The 18,986-nt window shown below is 38.0% G+C and overlaps 1 protein-coding gene across 1 annotated transcript in view; it reads left to right on the top strand.

Moving 5' to 3' along the window:
- LOC109404609 (protein Atossa) overlaps positions 1 to 17,367 on the top strand; it is a 56,615-nt gene extending 39,248 nt beyond the window's left edge. The window contains exon 8 of the mRNA XM_019677514.3: positions 11,741 to 17,367. Coding sequence (XP_019533059.3) covers positions 11,741 to 11,933 — 193 coding nt within the window. The 3' untranslated portion in view covers positions 11,934 to 17,367. The remainder of the gene's footprint in view (positions 1 to 11,740) is intronic.
- Positions 17,368 to 18,986: the final 1,619 nt, after the last annotated feature.

The raw sequence follows: 18,986 nt of genomic DNA, 5'->3' as shown, positions 1-18,986 counted from the left end.
ACCAATCCCATTGCGTTATCCAGTATACTACCCCCACTCGCATAACAGTCCCATATTAATGCGAGTGGGGGCATGCAGAATACCATGCCACACTCTGGCATCGATTCTGATGTGCCCGAGGCTCTCCTAGCTGAGCTGAAACGATGCCATGATGCTTGTACGGAGTTGCTTCCGAATGTGTGGGATTTCTGAAGAGGCTCAGCTTGTGGTCATCCCTCTAGCTGCATCGAAAGTCACTAATATCCATGCCAGAAAAAAATATTGTTAAGCCGAAAAAAATCTGAATAGATTCAACAAATTATTTTGTAGACTCAGGGCTTACCAGTAATTTTTGTTGATTCAATAAATTTGCAAATTTGATTGCAACAATGATAACACTAGTTTACAAAATAAAACGAAAGTCGTGAACTTCTGTCAACGACCAAAATTTTTGAAGCACAATTTAGCGCTGATTTCGAAAACACGCTTCAAAAAATTTTAAGTAGAGCAGTTTTTGAGTTTTAGCTCAATATCGAGTTTTATAACTTTTTAAAATATGGAATTTACTGAAATTCAAATAACTTGCTTTTTGTTCAACAAATTTTAAATCTTTTTCCATAAATTAAAAGCTGAATACAATACCATTCGATCATCTGAATACAGGTTATGCGTCAGATTGATGAAATTCAAGATATTGGCAAGTTTTAGGGACGATCTCCTTAAATTTTAGCAAAATTTCCAAAAATATATGAAGAAATGTATTTTTTTAATAAGAAAAAACAATATAAAAATTCTTTCTCAACGTTTATTTCACATACCATATGTAGGCAAGTTACAGTAAAAAAAATCAGCTCAATCGGAGCATTGATTACGGAGAATGAGAAGTATGAAGTGAGCGACTTTGCTTAAAAATAGAACAAAAATCGATTTCAAACCATCAACCTTGTATGGAAAGTCGAAAAAATTTCCGCTCTACTGTAATTTTTTTCCTTCGCTTTTCTGAACTCAGGGCATGATTCTACATAAAAAATGATCATCAGCTTACCGAGTTCAAAAATGCTGTAAACTAGTGTAATTGTTGTTTCTAAAAATGCACGAAAAGATGCTGCTGTCAAAAACAAAACAGATTTTTTTAGAAACAAAAATAAGATTTTTCGAACTTACAAAAATAGTGTATTAAAATAATAAAAGGAGCCATATTAAAACGAAAAATGTTATTTGTTGTTTCAACAATACTAGTTTGTTGATATTAAAAACGGTTTTATTGAATGTTTTGTTTACATACATATAAATAGAATGCAAACACTTTTTTTTTTCAAGTGAAGTGAAAATGTATGTCACTAATTCGATTCCGGTCTGTAGTTATGTGGCGCAGTAACTTAAAACGAATCTCTGTAGCCGGTACCATCGTCGTGGTTCAATCAGCACAAAATCAAAATCTGATAGATTCTGCGAAAGATAAACTAATAAGTTAATCAAACACTCTAATCAATCGTATTTATAGTTACCTTTGTCTTTTTTCAACCAGTTTTTTCTTCTCGTTAATAAGAATTCTTCTCCACCTCTTCGATACCAATTAGCTAAAATGAAGGAAAACATAAATAAAATTACAATGCAGAATGGGATACAGAAATTATATACTTACCAAGCAAAAAAAAACAGGCATCAGCGTCTGAATAAATTCGATTCTTGGTGATTCCACGTTATGTGATCCCTACTTTTTCGACCAGAACTTTTTTACACTTACAAGAAAACAGAAAATGTTTACTGTTTATATTAGACATAAAAATGGTGCCGTAATGCAAGAATATTTTTGATTCTACAAAATCATGTAATAGAATTGGCGTAACTAGGATTTTTTCCTGGAGGGGGCCCAGGGGGGGCCTGACCTTAGATGAATTTTAAGCGGGATGGGCGCCCGATATGTGAATATGCAAATCAGTATTGTAGTTTTTAGTAATCATAATGACTTTTTCAGATTTGTTCATAGTTTTGTAAACTATATCCTGGGATATCTTTAGAGGTTCCTCCAGTAATTGTTCCAGTGCTTTTTTCGAAGTTTCCTTCAGGAATTTCGCCAGAGATCCTTTAAGGTATTTCTGCAAGTATTCAGAGATTTCTACAGGGATATTTCCATATGCCTTCCAAAATTCTACTAGAGAATGCTCCAATAATTACATCTGGAATGATTCGAAGTATTTCTACAGGAATGTATTCCAGAAATTCTTTTAAAAAATTTTACTTAGAGATTCTTAAAAAACACTCCAAGAATTGCTTGAAAAATTTGTACAAAAAACCTTTAGAGATCCTAGTTTTATTATCTGTATTAACGAGATTTTTAGCCCTAGGCTAGTTCATCTCGAGACCCACGCTTTACTTCCCTTCCGACGGAAGAACTCACATTTTGCGAGTTTGTCGGGAGTGGGATTCGATCCCAGGTCTTCCGCGTGATAGTCAAGTGTTCTAACCATCCCACCAGGTCCGCTCCACTAGGGATCCTAGTATTCCTTCAACAATTGCTGCAGACATTGATTTCTTCATTTTTTTATCCAGGAATATTCCTACAAAAATTGTTCCAGGTATTCGCTAAGAAAGCTCTCCTGAGATTCCATAAAGAGTTCTTAATGGGGCTTGCTTCCGGGATTCCTCATCGGGTTTCTTCAGAAATTACTTCAAGAGTTCCTCCAGGGATTCACCGGAAATTTCTTCTGTTATTCTTACAAACACGAATTGCGAGATTATTTTAAACATTTCTAGAAGAATTATTATTGGGATTCCTTCAGAAACTCCCGCAGGAATTAATCCAGGATTTCAGGATTTCCTCAGGAATTTCAGCGGTTTCTTCAGTATTTCCCCTGAGAATTCTTCAGAAAATCCTCCTGGAATTCCCTCAGAAATCGAACTTTGTATTTCATCAGGAATGAATCTTGAGATTCCTCCAGGAACTCCTTCGGAAATTCCTCCCGGATTTTTTTTTTCAATAATTATTCCAGGTATTCCTCCTATCATGTCTCTAGAATTTCATTCAGGCATTTCTCCAGAGAGTTCTACCAAGAATTTCTCCAGGTATTACCCCAGGTATTTCCTCAGGAATTACTCCAGGAATTTATTCAAGTATCCAGGAATTCTTCCATGAATTACTCCGAAAATTCTTCCAGGAATTTCTTCTCTAGGGTTTCCTCTGCACATTCCTCCAGGATTTATTTCATGGATCCTTCCAAGAATTCCACCGATGATTCCTGCAGTAATTCCTCCAGAAAATCCTCCTGGAACTCCACCAGAAATTCCTTTCTGAATTCCTCTAAAAATTTCTCTAGGAATTCCTTCAAAAAATTCTCCATGGATTCCTTCCAGAATTCCTCTAGAGATTCTTCCAGGAATTCATTCAGGGATTCTCAAGATATTCATTTAGGGATTCCTCCTGCAGTTCTTCCATGAATAGTTCCACGGATTTTCCTCAAGATTTCCTATAGAGATTTGTCCAGGAATTCCTCCTGAGGTTCTCCCAGGAATTGTTTCAGGGATTCCTCCAGGTTTTTTTTGCAAGAATTCCCCCAGGGATTCTTCCAAGTAATTCTCTAGAAATTCCTCTAAGGATGCCTCCAGGAATTCCTCAAGAGGTTACTTAAGTATTACCCCAAGAATCCCTTCAGAAAGTCCTCCAGGAATTGATCCAGGAACTCCCATGAGAATTCCTTCAGAAATTACTACCGCAATTCCTTCAGGAATTCCTCCTGGAATTCCTCCAAAAATTCCTCTGGGAATTCCTCTAGAAATTTCTCTTGGATTTTCTTCAGAAATTTCTCTTGGAGTTTCTTCAGAAATTTCTCTTGAAATTTCTTCAGAAATTTCTTTTCTTCAGAAATTCCTCCATTAACTGCTTCCAGAATTTCTCTCCAGATTCCTCCAGGAATTCATTCAAGAATTCTTCCAGGGATAGTTCCAAGGAATTTCCACAAAAATTCCCTTACAGATTAATCCAGGAATTCTTCCTGGGGTTCCGCAAGGAATTTATTAAGAACTTCCTGTAGGAATTTGTCCAGAACTTTCCAGGCATTCTTCCTGAGGTTCCTCCAGAAATTCCTCCAGGGATTTTTCAAAGAATTTTCTCAAGGATTCTTCCAAGAATTTCTCTAGAAATTTCTCTAAGGATTCCTCTAGGAATTTTTCGAGAAGTTTCTTTCGAAATTTCTCCTGGGAGTTTCCCCATGGACTCATCCCGGGATTTCTCCAGCAATTCATCTAGAGATTGCTTCGGGAGTTCTTAAGAAAAAAAACCCCAAATTGCACTCGATTGCTCCTCCAGGAACTCTTTTAGAAATGTATCCAGAGATTACTCCAGGCATTAGTCCAGGAATTTCTCCAGGGATTTTTCAAGAAAATTCCCCAGGGTTTCCTCCAGGGATTTCTTAAGGAATTTCTCGAGAGATTCCTCCAGGAATTGATACAGGCATGACTCCAGGAATTTATCCAGGGGTTACTCCAGGCATTCCTCCAGAAGTTCCTCCAGAGATTTCTATAGGGATTCCTTCAGGCATTAATCCAGGATTCCTTCAGAAATTACTACCGCAATTTCTCCAAGAATTTATCTAGAAAATCTTCCAGGGATTCATTAAGAAATTACCCCAAGAATTCCTCCTAGAGTTTATCCAAGAAATATTCCAATAATTCTTCCTGGGATTCTTGAATGATTTCCTCCTGAGATATCTCTAGGAATTCATTCAAAAATTTTTTCAGGAATCCTCCAGGAAATCCTCAAGGGATTCTTTTAAAAAATTCCCCACAAATTCTTTCTGGAATTTATTCAAGAATTATTCCTGGTATTCCTCCTGGCATTCTTTCAGGATTTCATCCAGGCATTTCTCCAGGGACTCCTTCAGGAGTTCTACCACGAATTTCACCAACAATTACCCCAGGTATTTCTTCAGGAATACTTTCGGTAATTTATTCAGGAATGGATCCAGGAATTCCTCCAGGAATTTCTTCGGAAATTCGTACAGCAATTCCTTCAGGAATTGTTCCAGGAATTCGTCCAGAAATCCTTCCAGGGTTTCCCCCAAGAATTAATCCAGGAATTTCTTCTCCGCGGTTTCCTCTACACATTCCTCTAGGAATTATTTCATGGATTCCTCCAGAAATTGCTCCGATGATTTCTCCAGTAATTTTTCCAGAAATTCCTTCTGAAATTGCTCCTGTAAGTCCTCCAGAAATTCCTCTGGAAATTTCTCCTGGAACTCCATTAGAAATTCCTCTCAGAATTCCTCTAGGAAATTCTCTAGGAATTTCTTTAGGAATTTCTCTATGAATATATTCAGACATTTCTCCATGGATTCCTTCCAGAATTCCTCTAGAGATTCTTCCAGGAATTCATTGAAGGATTCCTCAAAGAATTGATTAAGGGATTCCTCCTGGAATTCATCCATGAATAGTTCCATGGAATTTCCCCAAGATTTCCTATAAAGATTTGTCCAGAAATTCCTCCTGAAATTCCACCAGGAACTTGTCCGGAAGTTCCTCCAGGAATCCCTCCTAAGGTTCCTCCAGAAATTTGTTTCAGGGATTTCTCCAGGGTTCTTTCCAAGAATATCTCCAGGGATTCTTTCAAGAATTTTTGTAGAAATTTCTCTAAGAAATTTTGCGGGAATTCCTTACGAGGTATCTTCAGAAATACCGCAGGAATTCCTGCAGAAAGTCCTTCAGGAATTCATATAGGAATTCCTTCAGGAATTCCTCTGGGAATTCCTCAGAAATTACTACCACAGTGTCTCCAGGGGTTCCTCAAGAAATTCCACCGAGATTTACCGTAGGTATTAGAGATTGCTTCCGATATTCTTTCAGGAGATTCTTCAGGAAATTCTATAGGAATTTTTCCAAGGGATTCCTCCGGAAATTCTTTCAGGTTTCCTCTGGGAATTAATCCATGAATTTCAACTCCAGGGATTCCTCTAGGAATCCGTCCAGGAGTTATTTCACGGGTTCTTCTAGAAATTCCACCAGGAATTCCTCCAAGAATATACCAGAAATTCCTGCAGGGATTCCTCTAAGGATTCTTCCGTGAGATTCCTCCATGAATTCCTCCTGGAATTCCTCCAGAAATTCCTCTAGGAATTCTTCTAGAAATTTATCTTGGAATTTCATCAGAAATTTCTCTAATGCTCCAGGAACTTCTCCAGGGATGCCTCCTTCAGAAATTTATCCATTAACTTTAAAGCCAAGGGCTTAAAGTCTCTTTAAAAAAGACAAATCAATCAATCAATCCATTAACTTTTCCAGGGAATCCGCCAGGAATTTGTCCAAAAAAATTTCTAGGATTTCCTCCAGAAATGCATCTTGGAATGGCTGAGAAAATTTGCTTATAATTTCACAAAAAAAAATGTGCCTATGATGCTTCGTTCTATGATTTTTCAAAGTAGGTGGTGTCTGTGGAAAATGTTTGATTTTCACTGGAGTTTTCCGGAAAATTAGGCGACCCTGATTTTTTCAATTTAGTTTTTCAAATATATATGATCGCTACCTAATTTCATTAACCTTCAGAAACTTCATACCAATTTGTACGATAATAAAAAAAAATCCCTAATGCTCCAGGCATTAGGGATATCCTTCAGAAATACATCTAGGAACTCCTCCTGTGATTTCTTGAAGAATTCCTCTAAGGATTCCTCCAGGAATGCATCCAGAAATTCTTCCAAGGATTCATCTAAAAAAAAATTCTAGTAATTTCTACAGGGATTTCTGATGCGGATTCTTCAGATTTTTTTTTCCTGAAATTCCTAGCATAATTGCTCTTCGGATTCCTCCAGGAATTCATCCAGGGATTCCTCCAGGTATACTTTTACAAATTACTCCAGGGATTCCTGCAGGTATTGCTCCGAGAATTCTTGTAATGATTTCTTCCGAAATTTCTCTCGGTTTTTTTTTTTAATTTATTCAGCGGTTAGTTAAAAAATTACTGTATTCCGTTCATAATGTTTTTCAGGGATTCACCCCAGGGTTTTTTTAGGATTACTTGTAGATTTTTTGAATAATTTGAAGGATTTCTAGAGGAATTCCTCCAGCGATTTGTATTGAAATTCTTTTAGATAATTTAAGAGGGACATAGAAGCCAAGAAATTCTCCAAGAAGCCATCCAGGAATTCTTTCACAATTATCTCATGAATACCAAGTCTTTTACAAGACCAATCATGAATACCTTCAAACTTACGATTACATCTTGCAGCACCAGCTTTTAAATATATTAAAAAACCTCAATGACCATTTGAATTTGTGCGTTGTTTGATAGACGCAAAAATACCCCTGGCCCACGAAATAAAAGAAATTAATAGTGACCGACCAGAAATCACCTCCAGCATGGTTTTAATGAATACACTCGCGTTTACGCTTCAGCTACGTACATCTATTCTCACTAGGAATTCACAAACTTTTGCTGAAATTCCATTGCAAATTCAACCAGAGTTATTTTCCCACATGATACTTGATTTCCATAAAGAAGCACTTAACCATATTTTGCAGTAATGCTGCTAGAAAATTCAAAGATTCTTAAAGGTACCCATCCAGGAATTCCTGGAAATTATCATTTAGGTTTAACTTCTCAGCGATTTAAAAAAGAAGATGTACAAAGTATTACTTTTTATATAATTCTGATTATATAATATTTCCAAACAAAACTAACTTTGGACAATGATCTTGTAATGAGTGACAAGTTGAGAATTGTCTCCAATAACTGTCAATTTCAACACATATTATGCCAAATAAATTTATATTACTGTACGTGCAGTTGAAACTCGGAATTTTCGACTAGCGAAGTTGGATTTTTCTTCAAATCCGTGCGTCGGACCTAACTTCGGAAGTGGTGCGTTGTATAGTAAACCTGGTCCGCTATACAGCGCACCACTTCCGAAGTTAGGTCCGACGCACGGATTTGGAGAAAAATCCAACTTCGCTAGTCGAAAACTCCGATTTTCAACTAAATTGAGAATATAGATCTATGTTTGTCACCACAACAGTGGTTTTCAGATTTTTTCTAATTTCCATATATAAAATCATGAAAAATTTCTGGGGGGGCCTGGCGGATTCTGGAGGGGGCCTGGCCCCCCCCCTCTAGTTACGCCAATGTCTATAAGGTCAATTTGTTGAAATAAAAATTGAGAACTGGTTTTGAAATCAATTAGAAAATTTGTTGTTTCAAAAATTTACCAGAGCAGACACAAATAACAAAATGAATTGATTCAATTCGCACGAAAATGATAGATTTTAAGCAAAGAGATTTTAGGTTCAACCTAACGATATTGCGTGATTCTGCGTGATAGGTAGCACGGTGAAAGCTGCCTGGAGCAACATTTGAAAGGGGCCCAAAAGGTCTTGTGTCTTTTTTCGAAAACGCTTCGTAGGGCCTAACAGCAGCCCGCCCACGCAAATGAACACCGTTATCCGAAAAATCGATGTTTGCTCTATCTGATAATGGTCTTAGTTTGTATGAATAAGCTGATTGGGGCTCAGGAGCGACGTATGAAGTCATTGTTTACCAATGCTCGTATGCCCTTTTCAAATGTTGCTCCAGATGCTGTCCTTACCGATTGTCAGGCGTTTTTTCTGCCTTGTGAACTTTTTGTTTTCTAGATTTTCCGCCTCTCCTGCCTTTGGGCATTGGCTATTTTTTTACGTCCGGTTAAAAAGGAATGATGAACTTAAGGCCGCACGGGACGACGTGTAATTTTTCCTATCTTCCCTCTCTTTCTAGCAATTTGCCTCGCGATTTTGAAGAAGCAAATATCAATTTCCACTGCACTGACGTAGCTGAAACTTTAGTCGATTGTGCACCACATGTGAGCAAATGAACGATCAAATTTCTAGTCAAGATTATGAAGTAGAAGTTGAGATTTGCATCTCACTAACAACAGAGCAATGGTGGACGATTCAACCACCGTCTCGTCCGGCCTTAAGTAATCTTGCCACTCTCCAGTATAACTCGAAAGAACAGCCTATGGTTTAAACTTATAGGAAAATCTCTTATAAAAACATAGGTATTTTCAACGCCAACTAATCCCTTAATGGTTAAGCTACATATAAAGAATAGCCTATAACAAGGGTTTTCAGGTCGTGTATAACAGAGCCTTGCCAAGAGCACCGCGACAGTTCTCTTTAGTTATGAAGTTCAATGAAAACACTGGATAAATTAACACTAGAAGCCCCGAGATAAAAAAAAGTTACGCGGAGCCCCGTGATCGAAAATTAGTTGTAACAAATCTTCAAATGACTATATCTCAGCGATGGTTCAACCGATTTTCAAAAAAAAAATATGGATCTCTTGTCCGAATCCTAAAGTTTCAGATTATTGAACAGAAATCACTCTAAGGATGTTCAAATTTCCTATAGAAAAGTGCAACCGATACAATTTTTTTTTTCGACGTGCTCATCTGTTTGTAAACGTTCAAAACAGTTCAGTAACAGAGGCGCCTCGTCCACATGTTCGACCTGTTCTTGGAACGGGTATAGGCTGAGAATAAAACTCGCAAAATAATCTTTAAGTAGATATACCAAAAGAATAAACTAAATTTAAAACTCCCACCGCACATACCCCACAACAACTTGCACACAAGGCGCTAACATCGTTCCCGGTTTATAAAGAACGAAAGACCGGCAGAAACCATATAACAAGAGCATGCGAGAGCCAGCCTTGCGCAGCTCTCTCTTGCTCGACTCTTCGAAACTACATGCCACCGGTTCCCCGATTCATGCGAACGATGGATACTGTTCCCAAACCAACAGTTTTCTCCCTTTTTTGCCTCCGAATGGCAGTGTTCATTCGAATTCATTTCACTTTACTCTGTCGCTCATACGTTCCCTACTCGTCTAGAACCAGCAGCAGCGTTGTCAACGTTTCTTTCCATTTTTCACTTCCCGCCTGCTTCTCACGCGTACACGCACGCTAAGCGCGATCGACTAAAGTCTTTAAAATCATGTTGAAAATTTACAGTTTTAGAATGCTAAAAAATGTATGTTGTATCGTTGTTGGAAATTAAAGGATAATTTAACAATATCTTTAAAAAAATGAATAAGGAACATTGATTGCACAGTATTTAAATAAATATTTTGCCAGCTATGCTTACCGATCAGGTTCTCAAATGTGTGTAAATGATTGTTAGCATGCTGCTCGGTATACTCTTTAGAGAAAAAAGCGATGGATACCAGAGGCACACAGCTAAACGCAAAGAGCTTCTTCAGTGGAAAGTTTACATGTGTGTAGCAAAACCAGAAATGAATGAAAGCTTGGACTGTGGCTTCCCGGTTTATCGTTCTACGTAGGCTGAGAACAACTTGCGCAGCTAGAGCACATTTTGGCACACCCAATGTCGTGCGCGCTTGTTATAATATGCATTACATCCAGCGTGGATGAAGCTGGGGGTGCCGAATGTGCTCTAGCTCGTTGGCAACGGTTTCCAAATTTTAAATTCGAGGTCATGATACGAGCTAAAACAATTTATGGAGGTGGAAATTTCGAACATTTGCGGAAAAGAGAGCATGTTGGACATGAAAAAAACAAGTATCGTCGGTGTGTGAAGAACGTTAAAAAATGACTTCCACCGAAAATGGATTTTTCTAAAAGTATGTGAGATACCAAACTTCGGAAGTCGCTCAAAGGCGCATCTGAATGCGAATCGCATCATTATTTGCGATGAAAATGCGGAAGATATTTTTCAGAAAATTATTAACAAACAAGAAGATAAAAATCAGCTTATGTTCAAAATCACAATACTAAAACAAAAAAATAACAGCAAGCATAGTATAAAATAACTCTAATGTGTTTTCATTTAGTAAAATAGTAATCTGTAGAACAGGTCAGTCTGCTAGTCACGAGACGCCTCTGCATCATAAATCTTAGTGATTCAAATGAATATAGTATAAGATAATTCAATGCACATCGTTAGTCGAAAGAAAAAAAATGAACATCCCTAGCGCTCCCGGCACAGTGATTAGTTGCAATTAAATTTTCAATTGGCTATATCTCAGCGATGACTCAATCGAATTTCAAAATTATTTTACCAATTTCTTGTCCGAATCTTAAAGTTTCAGATAATTTAATATAAATTATTTTAGGTGTGTTCAAATTTCCTTTATAACAGTACAATCTCTACAAATGTTATTCGACATGCTCATTTGATTGTGAACGTTCAACATCTTTGAGTAAACATCATAAATCTGCCTTGTTCACTTGAATATAGTATAAGATAACTGGATGCATATCAAAATTTAGGTCATTTTGATTGAAGACATTTCAGGCCAAACATGTCTAAAGGTCCAATCTGCAGAAGAGAGGCTCTCTTTGGTTTCCCTCTCTTTCGTTAATATCTCAGCTGTTCATTTGTATTATTATTGTCTCCTTGCATTGAACGATGGTCAAAACAATCGTCTTTTGATTTGCACTGAAAAAATAGTTCAAAAGTGTACCATTACATTGCAATAATTGAAAGAGAAAGTGAACAAAGAGAGCCTCTCAAATGCAGATAGGACCTATTGAAATGTTTGGCCTGATTTGGCATAACGGTCATTTGGCATAATGTACATTTGACATAATGCACTCTTTTTTTGTTATGCCAAGTGTTCATTATACCAAATGACCGTTATGCTAATTGTCTTTATACCTATTGACGTTATGCTAAACGACTGTATAAGAAATAACTGTATGCCAAATGACACAAACCCATTTACAACCATGCTTCAAATCCTAACGTTTTTTCTTCCAACGTTCATTTTTCCTCCACAGATTCCAAACGTCCCGTTCCGGAAAGCTGACGCTGCACACCGACATCCGGTGTCTGATCTCCCGTCGCACCGACTGTGATACGGCCGCGGCCTACACCAAGAACCTCATGGAGTCACCGAGCGACTCACTCAAAGTGGTCACCATCGTACCGGAGAATCCCAAATTCAGTCTACGGGTGGACAAACAGCAGTAGTCGAAATCCAATCGGAATCGGATCCGTTCCCGATCCCCGGTGACGTGTGATAGATATGGTTAGTAGAACCGACCGATCCTCATCCTCTCATCCGCCTCTCGTCAGCCAGTAAGCCATCGTCGCGTCCTCGTCGTCGTTGTTGAATTCGGTCGTCGTCGTCATCAGTACAGTAGGTACCACGCGAGATAGTTCTATTTTAAACCGTTTTTTTCCTCTTTCGTTGCGTCCGTGTTGCGTCTCCCGAGATGTATCTTTTTTAGATTCTAACCGTTCTAACGTTCACGTATCTTTTTTACATTGGAAATGATCACGTTTTCAAATTTTTAATCTGTTCTCTCGATGGCACATTGTGGTTGCTGCGAGTTCGTTTTTAAACTTTCGGAGAGGGGCCTTCGTTGCTTGCAGGGATGTAACAGAGCAACGAAGTACCCGCGCACGTCTAGAAATTTATATTTTATCGAGTCGATCCATATTTTAGAAGTAACCATTTGTTGTGAATTCTGTTGTTGATAATATATAGAAATTTGAAGTACACTACCTATCACTTTCCTGGAGTTGAAACATTACAAGGGGTGTCCGATTTCACGACGCTTTTGTTCTTCTGAGTTGTAGTAGATAGAGATGACTAGTTAAGAGGATGCTGTTTTGAAATTTCGTTACAGAGCGTTGATGGTCAATCATGTGAAAATTTTTGATTTACTTTACCTAAACTTGTAATTAGAAGGCACAGAATATTGTTAATTGACAAATTGCGAGATAAATTTGTGAAAAAAATGCGTTCTGGTGGGACTCGAACCCACGAGTCTGTTGGTTTTAACAGCGCTTTAACCTACTAGGCCACAAATAATGATGGATTCTACTTAACAGAAAGCCAAACCGACTCCGTTTTCACAAATCCATCTCTTTTTTGGCTTAGATGCCAATGTATAACACCCTCGCGTTTGTGCCCACTAATTACAATTGTGAGCGAATTGTTTCGGACACAACCCGCAAATTCAGTAAAAGCTAGTAAAGGACAACATGTGTCGCTGTCAGGGCCCTACATTTTCAATTTCAATTGAAATTTTCAGACGAAGTTTGTAAACAATGTTTTCAATCGTCAATGGAAACAAGGCGCCGTCGTCGTCGCTCAGCCCGACTGTCATCGTCACCGATGAACCGACGGTGCTGCGTCGTCGCAGATGCCACTTTGTTTCGCACTCACAAGCTCACGGACGCTCGTTCGACATCGAATGAATTTCTCTGTTATAACTCAATTAATGAGTGTAACAACCGGCAAATCTGTGTAATGGTTATGTATGCTATGCATATTTTACTGAAATAGTTTATTACCCATAAAAATATTTAGCAAACATACATTTTAGACAATTTGAAAATTTCAATTGAATCCCAGTCGGTGTGAAAATGAGCCGCCACCCGTCGTTGCGTCGGAGAAAGTGACAAGAAGGGCGGATGAAGCGAAGCTCATGCATGTTGTTTTGAATGTTCCCGTCGTCGGCGTCCGTCCGATGCTGATGGGCGCTCGCTTTCAGCGTCATGTTTTGGTTTCGACGATGTAGGCCCCTGGTCGCTGTATCCTAGCTTACGTCGCATCGGTGCATCTAGCCAGCGTAGGCATAACAATCTTTACTAGTGATTATTTTGGGGATACGACTGAGGTTATGTACTGTTACGGTTTGTCCTCGCAGTCTTAGGGGGAATGGACAAAAAAAAACTAGTTTTTGATTATTCCCGACGTTTCGGTCCACTTGGGACCTTTTTCAAGGATTCAATCTTTAAGGTTTTCTAAACTTAAAAAGTCATACGTTCGCCTTGGTTTAGTTTTAGTCCGATCGATTATGGACCATCGCATCGTGATGCGGATAAACTGTTATTTCTCCAGCAGTCTGGAATTCGGGTTCTATCTTCTCGATCTTTACCATACCTTTTCTGTTATGGTGTAAAATTGAGAAGATAGAATCGAAACGTCGGGAATAATCAAATTAGCAATAAAAAAGCATCATCATCCATGACTAACCATCATCGCTCTGTTTCGTCATAATCGGTTGTATTGTAGAGTGATGCGCTACCCATGATCGCATATCAGTCCCATCTTTGCTGGGTTTCCTATTCATATGGGACAATTATGCGATCATAGACAGTGCGAGTAAACAATACTATAAAAAACGAGCTCGAGCTTCGATCTTACTTTAGAATTAGAACTCAAACCGAACGATAGGGTCAAATTGGTTGCGCGCGTATGCTGTGATTTGCAAAGATGGTCAGTTCCGGCGGCAGAAAGCGGAAGCTTGTTCGTAGGTTGCCAAAGAGAGCCGACCATCTCTAAATGATACAAACAAAACAAAAAGCGAAATGTGTATATTGTTAATACTTCTTGTTTTAGTGGTACATACAACATATTATAATTATAGGTTTCGCGTTCAAATTAATCCGCCTAAATTAAGGTCCAAACGAACTAACTGTAAGCTAAATTCTGAATTTATTTACCGATTGAAATAACAATACATTTACATGCCGTTCGAGACGGTAATGCTGTGGTGAGGATATTTTTTGGTATCATTGTCGAATTTTGTGGTACTCATACATCGTTCCGGAATATGACTTTTGTAGATTGAACTTTTCATGAACTTTACACTTCTATATTACCTAATATTTCATTGCTCATTGAAATTTACACAATTCGTTCATATGAACCATTTGTCTTATTCATCAGTTGTCAGGATTCTTCCTTTCAGAGATTCTCCTGGGATTTTTTCAGAGACTCCTAATCTGGATTCCTCCTGAGATTTTCTAAGGTACTCGTTTTGAGTTTTTTTTAGGGATTACTTTACGAATCGTTGAGAAATTGCGTCTTCATGTATTCCTAGCGGAACTCCTCCTTTCCACCCAGGCTATATTCATTGAGTCCTCTAGGGATTCTTTCATTTTTCTTTCCAGGTTTCCTTAAGAGAATTTTTTCAACGGTTTAAGGATTTTCGCGGGATTCCTTTCGGCATTCTTCCAGATGTTCCTCCCGAGATTCATTAAGGTACTCCTTCAGAGATTTCTTAATTTATTCTTCCCGGATTTCCTCTAGGGATTCTGCAAGGAGTTTTTCAAGTTTTTTTTCAGAGAATCTATTCAGGATTCTTTTAATGATTTCTCCAAGAGTTCTTTTGAGATTCCTTTTGATACTAATTCTTTCAGGGATTACATATCCCACGAGGGAAATCAGCGAAATTTGCCGATCTTCATGTGCTTTGATTAAGCAACAGATTCTTTATTCAGGCTTATTCTGCGCGGCGTGTGAGATGAGACGAGTCAAATGAGGTGACAAAAGTCGACTCGATCCCATTTGATTTGCATTAGTCGTCTCACATCAAGTGAGAAAAAAAGGGACCGTCTCACATCACACGCCGCGTAGAATAAGCCTGATTGTTGTAACCCTTCTTTTTGTAACGTAAAGTTCATGCAAGTTCGATATAGTATTTGTCAGACCCAAAGTACTTCGTTCAGAATTTCGGAACGCTGTACGAGCAAACAGTCACTCCGTTCCGATGAACATGAGGAAACCCATTATGAACATTAAGTGGCATTCAGGCTAAAAATGCTACTCTCCAAAGTTTGTATAGAAATGACATTCAATTAAACGCTTTCAGTGTAGTAGTGACAATGCGAGAAACCACACTTCCCGGTGAAAACTAATATCAGAATTTGATGTAGCGAACCGATAATCTTCAAAGCATTATGAATAGATGTTTTTAACCAACACAGAGTATATTAGACATAACAAATTACAAATACTACCAAAACCCTCAAGACCACACGATCACTACTGGTGGGTTTGCCATCCTACTAGCGTCATAACCGATTGAAGAGCATACCACTTTCGAAAGCGTAACGTAATATTCGTAAATTCTTTCAATAAACAATTCGTAGTAAAATGTAGAAAGAGATACACACTGCCATAAGTATGAATTTAATTTCCCACGCGTGACGTGCAAATAGACAAACATGGTGATCGATAGCCAATTCGCCGGAGAAATATTTACCACGTTTTTGTTTGTTTTCTACCACTAATAGATAAATCCAAATGTGTAATCCTTTATCGTTGTTTTCCATTCTTCTACTCATCGGAGAGAATCAAGCGAATAATCGGTACTGTAGATAAAAAGAACGATTAAAGTAGACAACTGGTTGCAATGAACGCGTTTTCCCGTGTGCCAATCTCTAGTAAAATTTCATCTCAATTGTGTTCGGGTGCAACGGGAAAATCTGCTTTGCAGAGTAGGATTTTGCCTTTATTTTCCAGACCAATGACGCCCTTCTAGAAAAAGAACAATCTCATCGGAAATATCCACCCTATCGACTATATGAAACACCCTAAAGTTGGCAGCACTGTGGATGACACAGCCTGTGTACTGGCAACAGTGCTAAATTCAAAATCAATGCCCAAAATTCAGATACAACTTCTCTGGCGGCTCCATTTATATTACCAACCTCAAAATCTCTTCTTGACTAAAACAAATCCGATTCACAGAGTCACATCCACACACATACCCTTATGTGCATACTAGTCAGCTAAGAAAAAATAGCAAAGCAGCAGCAGCAGTAGTAACGTTCCGAAATGATCTGGCCATTGTGCAAAACAAAATGTGCCGCTTATCGTCTTACTAACACAACTGTACAATAGAAAACAGGATTTCCCAGGAAACTAAAACAGATGTAAATATAGAGAGCAAAAAGCAAAAGATAAATTACGAAAACATAAAATGCAATACAACAGAAACTCCAATTATGATTGTGTCACCATTACGGAAATATGTTACAGTACAGTGTAGCGATGACGTGAAAACAATTTAAAAAATCTCTGGAGTATAGGTACCGACCGAGAACTAACAAACAACAAGTTTTAGCAATCATTTTTTAAGAAAGTCACGTAAAACACAAGCATTATAATACCGATACCCACACTAAAACACAGACTCACGCAGTCATACACACGAAAATGGTAAATTTAGGAATACGAGTGTTGGGGAAAAATAACAATTACATCCACACTAAACCTGTGTGAGGAACAAAGAAACATCTGCATCACAGGTAATGGAAATCATTGAAAGTTTTACTTTCTTTTATTTTTTGTGGATCATTCAGAATAACAACCGCGGAAAGCATAACCGAAGATGAGATGATAAAAATATGGAGAAAGAAACCAACATTTCTTGTAGTAGTAAAGTAGTGATTAGTAGCTCAGTAGTAGAACAAGCAACAATGGACGTTTAATTACATGATGAAAAAAAAAAGAAATGAAAAATACTAAAAAACATATACACATGCTATATATTTATACAAACTTTTTTTTCAGCATAATGAAAAATATTTAACGAATAAAATACATCGGGGAACCGATCGTGTTCCCCTTAGATGTTCAGTTAATGATGAAAAATAATTAAAACTTTGTTTTAATGACCTAAAAAGTTTTGAAAGAAATCCTAAATTTTCCTGAATAATAGTTTCCTGAAAATTTCGTCTGCATTTGATAACATACATCATGTTACTGTGTGTCGTTCTTAAAGTCCACAACAAAGTGATCCTTAACCGAATAAAGAAGAAGTTTGATGCAGCTCTCCGACGGCAGCAAGCTATACACACATTCCACGCACTTCTACACCGCGATTTTTGAACTTCATTGAACAATATTTCCGAGCTCTTGCTGTCGATTTTGATTCTTTTTGCATTAAAATGAAGATAATTGCTTATATTTTTCGGAAAGTACCTGAAACTTTAGAAACTGCTTCTAAAAAGTAGCAAATTTCTTGTCGTTCGGTCAAAAATCGTCATTTTTTGCGATGGTGTCCCGTTACGCTGTATTTCTTGATTTCTCTCGAAGTACAAAGGTCCAATTTCCAATTGAAAAGCATAAAATGAATCTTCTATTCAAATCTGATCGTTTGATATGCTGGTTAGCATGTATTTAATAACATAACAGTTTTTGGAAGCAAAAGTTTGATTCTCGCCCAAAACGTAACGCGTGGAATGTGTCTATAGATTCCGTGTCGGATGATCCTGTGTGGACCATATCTCGCGCAGTATCATCAAAGATCGATTTCTCTTCATCGATTTTCTCTTTGGTCAATAACTACTTGACCGACAAATTATTTTCGGTTGTTTTTGTTGTTTTAGAAGCTAGTCCTAGTCGTCAATACCGAATATTGATCTTATTTAGCGGAATAATCCGAAAAGAACATCGATGAAGAGACAATCGATCATTGTAGATACGCCTATATAATACTGAACGCGAGATATTGTCACGCTCCGTATCATCATGGAGCAATGAATTCCAAGAATCTTTCTACCTGGTGTTCATTGATTACGAAAAAGCTTTCGACCGTTTCAATCACGAAAACAATTGGGAGAGCCCTCGAGCACAAGGGTGTCCCTGAGAAAATCAACGGCCTCATTGAAGCACAGTACAGGGCATTTTCGTGCAGAGGTCTGCACAACGATGTCTTGTTCGCGATCCCATCCGAGTAGCTAGAGCCACAACAATTTTTGTAGACGCCTCGATTTTGGTCAAATGGTAGCTCGTTTAACCCTTTATAAGGCAGAGGAAACTAGAAGAGTTGTCATCGCATACTATTATGCAAATGATTATATTCATGATTACATGTTCAAAACAATTTTTGTTTGAAAGAAACTCTCAAAAATCTAGGTGGCAATATAGTTGCCACTGCCCGTTTAGGCCAAAAACGCTGGTGGCAATATTGTTGCCACTGCCCGTTAACCCCAAAAACGAGTTTTTGAGGTGGCAATATAGTTGCCACTGCCCGTTTAGGCCACCAGCGCTGGTGGCAATATTCTTGCCACTGCCCGTTCAGGGTACTTTTCTTCTTTTGACTTCGACAAAACCCGGAAAAGAGATTTTAGAGTGGATTGGGACTTAACCCATAATATAAACTGTGTAATGTCAACCCAGAATTTGATTATTTCTTAAAATATTTACCAAATCTATAATTTTACAATAAGTTTGAGCTAATTTTCTTCACGCGGTCAAAATTAGCCATTTTTTAGACT

The sequence above is a fragment of the Aedes albopictus genome, chromosome 2 (assembly GCF_035046485.1).
Source record: "Aedes albopictus strain Foshan chromosome 2, AalbF5, whole genome shotgun sequence".
NCBI lineage: Eukaryota > Metazoa > Arthropoda > Insecta > Diptera > Culicidae > Aedes > Aedes albopictus.
Note: the sequence above shows the minus strand (reverse complement) of the source record. Positions and strands in the feature narration are given on the sequence as shown.